Source organism: Lactuca saligna, chromosome 5 (genome assembly GCF_052625555.1).
Source record: "Lactuca saligna cultivar CGN05327 chromosome 5, ASM5262555v1, whole genome shotgun sequence".
NCBI lineage: Eukaryota > Viridiplantae > Streptophyta > Magnoliopsida > Asterales > Asteraceae > Lactuca > Lactuca saligna.
Genome location: NC_136421.1, coordinates 8,508,999 through 8,519,882, shown reverse-complemented (window position 1 = coordinate 8,519,882; position 10,884 = coordinate 8,508,999). Strand labels below are relative to the sequence as shown.

At 31.2% G+C, this 10,884-nt stretch overlaps 1 protein-coding gene and 1 pseudogene across 2 annotated transcripts; one reads left to right on the top strand and one right to left on the bottom strand.

The window, feature by feature from the left end:
* Window positions 1-2,748: 2,748 nt before the first annotated feature.
* Window positions 2,749-5,033, bottom strand: LOC144998910 (uncharacterized). The gene is made up of 7 exons (XM_078958644.1): window positions 4,675-5,033; window positions 3,968-4,577; window positions 3,769-3,861; window positions 3,615-3,680; window positions 3,414-3,479; window positions 3,285-3,338; window positions 2,749-3,174 (listed from the first exon to the last, which is right to left on the bottom strand). Exons 1-7 carry the CDS (start codon window positions 4,908-4,910, stop codon window positions 3,037-3,039), a joined length of 1,263 nt encoding a protein of 420 aa, XP_078814770.1. The 5' UTR covers window positions 4,911-5,033; the 3' UTR covers window positions 2,749-3,036.
* A 1,363-nt stretch (window positions 5,034-6,396) lies between these two features.
* LOC145045032 (DNA repair protein RAD5A-like) lies at window positions 6,397-9,323 on the top strand (annotated as a pseudogene). Its single transcript, XR_013681759.1, has 12 exons — window positions 6,397-6,570; window positions 6,660-6,793; window positions 6,865-7,001; window positions 7,092-7,271; window positions 7,333-7,430; window positions 7,521-7,770; window positions 7,861-8,190; window positions 8,275-8,341; window positions 8,431-8,553; window positions 8,777-8,875; window positions 8,954-9,063; window positions 9,179-9,323. The product of XR_013681759.1 is annotated as a DNA repair protein RAD5A-like (transcript).
* The last annotated feature ends 1,561 nt before the right edge of the window (window positions 9,324-10,884 follow it).

Below are 10,884 nucleotides of genomic sequence, written 5' to 3'. Positions count from 1 at the left end.
CAGTATGATTCATCTTGATTTTAGGTTTTATTTCAAGATTTCGGAATTTGGTTTTGATTTCATCTTGAGTTCATTATTGATTTCAAACAGCAAGAATCATCTGGGATTTCAGTTACTTTTTGGATTTGTGATTTTAGCTTGATTTTACGTTTGTTCGTTGGGTTGTGTTTGTCGGAGCAGAGAGATGTCGAGCGAACAAGAAAGGCATAGGAAGAGAGAAAACTAGAGCTTAAAAGGTAAGGAAGGAACCACTGATGTGGCAGCAGTGTTAGTTCCACATCAACAGCAAAGCGCCCAGTAACACCGCATAAGTTGGGTTACCTGTTGTAAAAGGTTAAAACTAGGCAAACGATAAAAATAAGCAAATGTTTTTGAATATGAGGCATTAACACAACATAAAAATGGACATTGGGCACAGTCGAACATTTTATATAAATTTGAGTGGTTTCGTGGCAATAACCCTATAAATAATTGCATATTTTTTTCTTTATATCGCAAGCTAAAATTATCATTAAATACAAATTTCATATTCTCTCTTCTTTATAATATCAATGAATTGAAGTTAGAAACTTTTAGGATGTCTTTGGTGTACATAAGCAAATTTTTTTTTTTTTTTGAGTTTTTAATTTTGTGTTTTGTAAAAAAAAAAAAAAAAAAAAAAAAAAAACTAGTTTATAAGTTAACATTTTGAAAATTTATTTGAATACTTGTTGATAAGTTATATTATAAACTAAAAACTAGCCTTTCCAAACCTTAGTCATCATCCAATAGATGATTTCTAATTATACTATACTAAATGACCCATAAATACAAAATTTTTTAAAAAATTATAAATTGTACTAATAAGACAATCTTGTTGTTCACCAAACTATAATTATCATATGTTGTGCACATAATTAAGATGGTACTTTATGCAGCATCCATCTATCCTTCAAAGTGAAGCTAGGGTTTATCGACCTAGCAACTCATATTTAAAGTCCCTACTACTTGATTGCATTATCATTCGTTTTTAATAGTTTAAAGCCTCACATATATTGTATTTCATTATAAATTTACCGAATTATTCATTGATAAAAGATTGCTAACTAAGTGGTTACAACTGTTTTGGTTTATAAAGTATCCTTATTAATTTACGTACATATTTAATAGTTATATTGGGTAATGTATTAATTATAAAGAAATGCATGGTGCATTCCTCAGTTTAGGAATTCATTTGTTATATCATGTTAGTTATTTAATATAAAAATTTGATATTCTTATTATTTTACGTATAATATTACACAAAACTGTAAGTTTTATTATATTCAACGTATTTGATAAGAGTTTTATTCTTTTATGTTCAAATTCTAAAATACTTATTAGATGAATTACTTAAATGATGATCCTTCGTAACATCTTTTACTTTTAAGTTTTAACCTTAGATATACTCACTGAATTATATAATTTTTGATTATTTTATTTTATTTTCAAAGAAATAACGATGATAAATTAATAACACATTTTTTTGAAAAAAATAATACGGTATTTCTAGTTGTTCATAGACCATTAGATATAAAGCACAAGGCATGGGTCCCATTACTCCTTCACCAACACCCTTCCATTTCCTTTTTAGGAATCTTAATCACATATAAAACTAAATCAAAAAAACTAAAACACAGAACACCACACTTCCACTAACTCGTTTATTCCCAACATTATATTCTTTTTTTTTTCTTTTTGAAATTTCAAAACAAAGTCTCATCAACCTGCAATTACAATATACATACTCACACACAAAAAACATATTATATCGAGTCAAAATGGGTCAAGTAAGTGAGGCTCATTTAAGGACCTTGACGATCGAGTGACGACCAACTTAATTAACAAGGTCAAAGGAGATGGCTTTGATGCAAAATCTTGGTGTCGTGACGATTACTTGCAACTAATTTTTTCGTGTATATATCAACGTAATATATAAAGTTACAATGTTTATCATGTTATGATTTGAGAATTTATACTTGTAATGGCGATGATATCTAAAAAGATGGTTTAAGAATCTAGAACGATAGAACCTAGAATCCAACTTGTAAATAAGATATCTAAATGCTAAATAACTTTTATCTTTTTGAAGTACTTATATATACAATATAACTATTATCAACTTTTAATATGCTTATGGTGGTCTTTAATCTTTTATTTTAATACGGATAGAGGTCAAATTCCTTTTGCATTCATCATGGTTTCAACTTTCAACCAGGCTCAAAATAGAATTATAATATGGATTTGGCATATGTTGAATCTATCAGGCTATTTACAAGCACTAAGAAGCCACAAGTGTTTCTATTTTCCATCGGAAAAGGCGTTGCCAAAACCAGTCTCAAAAGAGATAAATAGATCATGAATTAATAAACCTAGTTAACCTATCACATATAATGCTACACAGCAACAAATAAAATCACGGATTAATTATCATAAATCTAGTTAAATTGTAACCGTATAATGGATTGTGTTTTTGCTTATTTTCTAGTCAAAGTAGCTAAGATATTTGGTTGCTCAAAGTTCATGTAAAGATGCTACATAACAACACAAAAAGAAGTAGCTAATTAACACTCTTTGTTTCCTATATATTCATTGCACACATATACACACACATAACAATATGATTCAAATAATCCTAAATGAAATTAAAATTCAATACATATATGAACACTATATAAGTTTAAGTATTAAACATGGGAAGTATAAATGGCACTTGCTCTCACATATTCCTAAACAAAACTTTAGTTAATTGATCATTATTAATGCTACAATTATTACAAATTAAAAGACTCATTTTTTATGTACAAAGAGTGACACCTTTAGCTAAGAACATTGGCCAAAGCTGCATCATTTTGCTTGTAGCTGGCCCAACATTTTAAAGATTCATATCCTTTTCTTTACTTTTCCACTTTGATTTCTCTTCAGATTTATACAAGATATTCCTAATTTATTGCTTAGAATTAATTCGTTTGATGATCACTACTGGCCCCATGAACAAATTCTTTCGTGTTTTCACACTCATCGAAAAGTTCCCCCAAAAGATGGTGTCCAAAAATCAACTGTCGTTTCATGTGTCACCGGGAATGTGCTTGATATCGGTACCAAACAAAGCCCTCGACTTCTTAGATCTTGTCGCGATCCTTCCTTATCTATAATCTGAATTAAACCCCAATATCATAAATTTTATTAATTCTACGATAATTAATAACAGAAGAAATTTCGAACACATGACCTATGATACGCTAATTTTATGCACATATATATACCTGTTGTTGTTGCGTGATTGCAGCTCCACTTTTCATGTATGGAGTACTTAGAACCTGAAGAAACAATTAACGATTCATATCTTATATGCATTTTTTGCCCTAAGTATATTGAATTAATGGAATACTTACGTTAACTTGTTCATGGAGAAACTTGATGTATTCAATAGCTTCAGACAAGACCGATGCTGTATCAGTCTGGAAACACCAGAAAGATTGTGATTATTATAAAAAAAAGAAAACAAAAAACAAGTCTTTAATTTCAAGACTTAATCATCAACAAAGATGAAATTTTTTGAAGTTATATATTGTAAATGTATTGATCATGCGTACTTTTCCAAAAGGTGAAACTAATTGTTGGAGTGCAGTGATTCTGTCCCCCATCTTCTCTTTTCTCACCTGATCAATCCAAATAAACACAAAGAGTTTCAACTTTAATTGTGTTTTCAAGATCCAAAAAAGAGTAAAAAACAAGATTAACCTGTACCTTAAAAGCTGGCAATGGTGGGTTTTCATTTCTTGGTCTTTTGGTTGATGGTGATTTGCTGCTTGCTTTTCTCACCATTTCTGATGTGGGATTCTTGAAAAAAAAAATCACAAAAGTGACATAAAATGTTAGGTTTCTCGTGTTATATAACTTGTGGGTATAGTGTATGGGTGTCAATCTTGATCATTTCTAGCTATACCTTTGTTTTATCTTCAATGGTTGATGAAGGTGGTTGCATTTGCAAAGGAAAAAAACTTGATCTAACATCATTCATTGAGGCTGCAGATGCATTCCAAAATCGAGCGTTGTTGGAGAAGTGTAGTTGTGTAGCAATGTTCGATGGTTGCACTTTTGATGGTGAATTCACTGAGAATTCATGAGGTGGTGGTGGAGGATACTCTCCTCCACCACCGTCACCACTGCAGCCACCACCAGACTGCATGGGGACACCACCATAGTTAGATTGATACATATAACTCAATCCTTGATTTTGATCATAACCCGAATCTTGTTGACTCGTGGTATTTTCTGAACCGAATAAACTTTGTATAACCGTAGAATTTCCATAGGAATGATCATCCATTGTTTGGAAGCTTGGATTTAATCCGTTTTCGTCGTATTGCATCGGTTCATTTAATCGGAAACCCCTAACATTGATTTGCTTGAACTCCGTTGGAGAATCCGAATATATTTTATGTGATTTCCATTGGGGTTCTTGGAAATTACTTGTGGCTGAGCTCAAACTATGATCTTCTTGAGCTAGGGTTTGGTAACCACTTTGATGATGATCACTTCTTTGATCTCCACGACTGTTTTGCATCAAAAGAATTAAACTTTTCTTAGTAATTCAAATAAAGATAATTAGGGTTTATAAGGAGAACAAGAACCATGTTCTAGTATACTTACTATAAAGCTTGATTCCAATCCAACGACTGTGATATTGGTTGTGATGAAAGACCTAATTCCATCATTTGTAAACTTGGGTTGTTGCCCAACACCACACCACCACCTTCTCCGCCGCCACCACCACTTGTGGTTGTTGTTGTCGTGCTTTCTCTGGTTTCTTGAAAAAGATTCATGGAGGTAACTGATACTGAATCCAAACAAGGCCTTGTTCTTGAATCCCACCAGCTGTCTGCCATCTTTTTGGATCGAATAAATTTATTGATCTTGAAGACAATTGAGATTTTAGTACAAAAATTATTGCTTGAAAGTTATAAAAATGAAATTTGAGGGGTGGTTCTTGTGGGGGTATTTATATGAAATTGAAAAAAGGATTTAGAGTGCAGGAAGGATAAGTAACAGAAGAAAAGCCAGAATTTGGTTGACTTCCTTTTCTTTTTTCCTTTATAAAAAACAAAATTAACTACTTTCTTTTTCACAATACATGTATATTTAGTTTACGGAAATCATTCAGAATAAATGTAAGACCTGTTGATTTTTAATTTTTTTTAGTAAATTCGATTTATCATTCATCGGTTGACTCTCAATTTTAATTGTTTTGGTCTTATTGGCTTTTTAATTAGTTGTCTTAGATTTTGATTAAAGTATATATGTTTTAGCTTTTAGTTTAAGATTAAAAAAAATTGATGGGAAAAAGGATTGGAGATATTTTATTCGATCTTTGATATAAATATTAGCATGGTTATACCCGAAACTCCAAATCATTCCACTACAAGAAAAATCCTTATTAGTGACCAATTTTTTAGTAACGATCTAAAGTTTAGTCACTGAATTTTGGTAATCCTACAAATTTAATGTCCAATTATATGTGGTGGTCATTAAATCGGTCACTAAACCATGAATAAAATTAAAATACTTTTGTTTCATATCAAAATAACTATTATTGACTAAAAAAATATTACTGTGTTAAAGGCTAGTGACCAAAAATAAGGGTCAATGTATTGAAGGTTGGGTGACCAAAAATAATGGTCATTAATTACTCTTTCTTATTCTAAACCATACACGGTGACGACTCAATGGTGGTCACTGATTTACAATCCGAAAAACAGTTAGTGACTATTAATTGTTGTCATTAATTAATATTTTTATTTTTATTTTTGAAAATGCTTGTGTTAGTTAATATTTTTCTTTACGAACATATTTTCCCAAAGACTCATTGTATTTGAAGTCTTTATTTAAGTCCATGTACACTCCACCATTAACCAAAACCTTCTCATCAAACATATTTACCATACTACCCTTCTCAATATAGACGACCTAAAATTGTTCTTGCCCTTTTTATTTTTCAAACTCAAAGTCATCGTGCCTCTCTTGTCACCACATCTCTCCTCTTTGGCCTAAATCGACATATCAACCATCGGCGATTTGGCACCAGCGTCGCCAATCCAACGTCGCCAGTCAATCGTTGCCGGTCAATCGTCGCCGATCCATCGTCTTTGTTCAATCATAGTCGGGACATACCCTCCCACAGACGCACCTCGGTTCTTCACTAGAAGTGAAACAGGTACTCTTTTCTCCACTCCGACCATTGATGTAGCTACATCTTCTCCACTAGAATTGTTCAATTGCTAATTGATCGGCTCCTTAATTCCATTCTACCAAATAGTACCTAAAATCATAGCAACTAGAAACATGACTTTCTCAACAAACATAAAAGCTTGATTAAATCCAAATTCCATTCATTCTCAAAACATCTCTCTTAAATCGGAAAATTTTACATTTCCACCTGAGAAATCGCTGAGTGGAACCTCTCTGGACAAGTTTGGTAGCGGCGGCCATGGCAGGGAGCTCGCTGCCTGTTCAGAGATTGTGAGGTTTTCTACATCAGCTTCCAGAGAGGTGGTGTACGTTGTACACATATCTTTATTTATTTGTAATTATAATCAAATTGCCCCTGAAAAGCTGATATCCATTTTCATCTTGAACAGATTGATCGGATCCTAAAGGAATGGTCTCGATGCCTTTTGCCTCTTGTTAGAGATAAGAAGGTTCAAATTCAAGGGTTTTGTAAATCTGCTCCACATAATCTAGGTCTTATGGATACCATTAATCTATCTATCAGGTATGTTTGTGGTGTTATTACCTAAAATCACCTACTTTTTCTGATGTTGATGTTAATATTTGTTCAAAGAGTGTTTACATCAATAGTTCCATATTGCACAAAAGCCATCAGACATCTGTCAAGGTACCCACCACTTCAGTTGATGAAACCTCCATCCAACCTCTTCCAAGTTTATTCCGATTACTTGGACTAGTTCCTTTAAAAAAAAGTATTACATTTTTATAATTTATCAAAATACCCCTATGTTGGTTGGAATTTGGAAGTGCTCATTCTTTTGTCCTTGATTGTAATTAGGTAGAATTTACACGTACTGACTTATACACAAGGAAGCGAAGATTAAACATAAAGGATTCTTCTGGTGTTCCACCTCCATTACTCAATGCTCCCAAACTCAAAAACTCATCTTCAAATGGAAGTACAGTTGAACCCGAAGAGACAATTTCAGATAATGATCTTGACAATATCATCTTGCAGACAAGTATGTTTTTTTTTCTTGTTTCATTAGATTCTTTTTTTTACATTGATGTCTTTTTTTTTTTTTTTTGTATATAGGAGGAAATTCATAGTGTATGTGAATTCATTTTCTGGAAAAGCTACTATAGAATTTCCAAGTACCCTTCAAATGGCAAGAGGAGGAGTATGTGACTATGTTCTTGCTTATAATTACATTTTTGCCATGTTTTATTATATACACAACTGATTTGAATTTAGACATGATAATATAAAGATTTTGGCAGATTCAATGGGTCTTGGAAAGACTATAATGACAATATCACTCCTTCTTGCTCATACTGAAAAAGGTGGATCATTAGATAAAGATTCTACCAGTGAAATCAATGGCTCAGATCAATCTTCATCATCTCCAAAAAAAAGCAACTAAGTTTTCTGGTTTTGATAAGCTTAGAAAGCATAAACAATCACTCATTGGTGGTGGGAATCTTATCATATGTACCATGACTCTTATAGGTCAATGGAAGGTAAAAAAAAACTTCTTGAATTCTTCACATTTCAAAGTTTTTGTAATATAAGTTCTTTAAAAATTTAATGTTTGTGAACATTGATAATAGGCAGCGATTAAAAGCCATTAAGAACCAGGGACTTTGTCAATTTATGTTCACTATGGGCAAAGTCGTCCAAAAGATGTAAAAATATTAGCTCAAGGTGATGTTGTGTTAACCACATATGGAGCTGTAGCTTCAGAATTTTCATCTGAGGTAGCTTAGAATACTTTCTGTTTTTTCTAAGATGAGAAATTATAAACTTTATGTTTATTTTATATTTTATATTTGTAGAACGCTGAAGCACACACAATAAAATCTTCAAAAAGTCAAATTTCCATGGCGGCAGCTACCCTTGTTGCTGACCGGAGATGGTGTGTGACCGGGACCCCTATCCAAGTATGACTTTGGTCAAGATGTTTACTTTTTTTTTTTAAAAATGTATTATAGATTATGATTTTATACTCTTATGAATTGTTATAGAACAATTTGGAGGACATTTCAGCCTTCTTCCGTTCTTAAGGATTGAACCATGGGGGAGCTGGTCTTGGTATGTTTTTTTTTATTTAAAAAAATTGAAAATAAGTTTCTTTTGGTTTATATAATTTCTTTTATATTTATGTATTATTATATAAATAGGTGGAACAAGCTAATTTAGAAACCTTTTAAGGATGGAGATGAAAGGGGCTTAAGTTTGGTCCAAAACATTTTAAGACCAATAATGTTAAGAAGAACAAAGTTTAGCACAGACAAAGAAGGATGGTTATAAATTATAAACTCATAAGTTCTCTAATTTTGAGTAAATTACAAAAACGGTCCTTGAGTATCGTTGTTTATTGCAATTTCGATCCCAAAATGTTTTCCCTTGCAGTTTTAGTCCTTATTTTAGTTTGTTGTAACTATGTTGGTTGTAATTTTATCATTTCTTAATGACATTGTCTTTATTCCAAGTAAAATGACTATATTACCCTTGTTATTGTCACAGGCCTATATTAGTTCTCCCACCTGTTGACATGCAGGTAATATATTGCCAACAAACAGAATCCGAAAAGTTTTGTACGATGCTCTTTTTAAGAGATACAAGGTACCCCATTTTATAAACTTGTAGTCTTTTTATCTTTTCTGCTACCTAATAATCTTTATATTTTTTTACAAATCTTAGGTGAAATTCGATCAATTTGTTGAACAATGACGTGTTCTTCACAATTATGCTTTCTTTTTGGAGCTACTTTTACGCCTTCGCCAATGGTGCGATCACCCGTTTCTCGTAATGAGGTCAGAAAAATACAAACATGACATCATCATCATCATCACCATATCAATAAAATTTTAGGTAATAGTTTCTAATTTATAATTGCTAATGTGAATTTATGGTTTTGAATTTTGACACACGAGGTGACACTCAAGAGTTTTCATATTTAGATAAGTTAGCAAAATGGTTTCTTAAAGGTGGTAATAATAATAATAATAATAATAATAATAATAATAATAATAATAATAATAATAATAATAATAATAATAAGACCATTTGATTCAGTTCAAGCAGTGGTTTTACCTCCACGTTCATAGGTAAGATTAATTTTTACTTTTTACTTTTTTTTTATTTAAATTGTTTTTTTTTTTTGAAATTGTTTAGGTTAAATGCTCACTTGAAATTGTAAACCTCCGACCTAGTAGGGATGTTGTTGTTCTTGACTTCTCCTTAAAGTTTGGAACCAAATTGGTATTTTTTATAGTTGTATTGGTATTTAATTTACCTTAATTTTCTTTTAACTTTTTAAATATTTAATTTGTTTTTGGTCGTACAGGTTGAACAATTTTTTTACTCATATTCAAGTTACCGTTGAGGAATTTTTCCCTCAATGGAGATCATTATCTCGACCTCCTTTAAAACTTCAAGAAGTGGTTTGTCCATTTTACCCTTCCTTCTTATTTACATTATTAAATTTTGTGGAAATTATATTATATTGACTACTAAGTTCCATCATAATTTATACAGGTAAGAGGTGTGAGACCAATGTTATTAGGAGAAATGGCAAATCCGATCAACACTTTGAGATTGATGGTTTGTCCTAGACTGGTAAGTTCTTTCTATTATTTATTATCTACAATAACAATGTACTTTCATTTAGTTTTTTAACCCCAAACAATTTTTTGCATTATTTTCAGGATCCAAACGCGTTTAATTTAGTAGCAAGCACAACCTTCGATTCAGAAAGTACACGTGCAATGTTATGTCTAGTTAGAATAAAAACAGATCCAGCTGACAGAACACAACTCCACATGACAATTGCATCAGCGGACCCCACACTAACATTCGAGTATGTTTATTATTATTATTATTATTATTATTATTATTATTATTATTATTATTATTATTATTATTATTATATATATATATATATATATATATATATATATATATATATATATATAATTTTTGTATATAAATACAAGAACGAATTTGGACATGGTTTGACTATTTGTATACACAGGAATTATTTTGGTCACTTTATGGGGTAAAAGAAGGAATTAGTGACTATCAATTTTTTCCCGATCAAATGTGGAACTTTATGGAGCATACTCCTAAAACTTGCTCCTCGTTATCCGAATTTTTAATCTGCATTGATCTTTATTGACGCGTTTTTTTGTTTAAATGGATAAATTAGTGATGACCTGTTATAGTCACTAATCGGATAAACCAATGATGACTTTCTTTTGTCATTAATCTGATAAGACCGTGACGACTTTTATTGGTCACTAAGTAGTTAAAACAGTGACGATTTTCATTGATTAGTGACAACAGTTAGTGACGAAACTGGTCATCACAGATTTAGTGACACTATTTAGTGAGCATATCTTATTTTGGTCACTAAATCGGTTTTGTGATGGACCTATAATAACGAAAAGTGACAACCAGAATTTTGGTCTTAGTGACAACTAGTTTTATTATTAATGACCATTTCCTTTTGGTCACTAATTGAAAATTTTTTTGTAGTGTTCATACACTTGAAAAATTAACAAAGATAACAATATCAATATGTATATATATATATATATATATATATATATATATATATATATATATATATA

Bases quoted from the DNA above. Each gene is read 5' to 3' on its own strand.
- LOC144998910 (XM_078958644.1), bottom strand. From the start codon at position 4,910: ATGGCAGACAGCTGGTGGGATTCAAGAACAAGGCCTTGTTTGGATTCA. The intron at 3,339-3,413 runs GTAAGTATTCCA...TTGTTTCTTCAG, and splicing joins TTCTCCATGAACAAGTTAAC to GTTCTAAGTACTCCATACAT. The intron at 3,175-3,284 runs GTATATATATGT...GGTTTAATTCAG, and splicing joins CAATCACGCAACAACAACAG to ATTATAGATAAGGAAGGATC.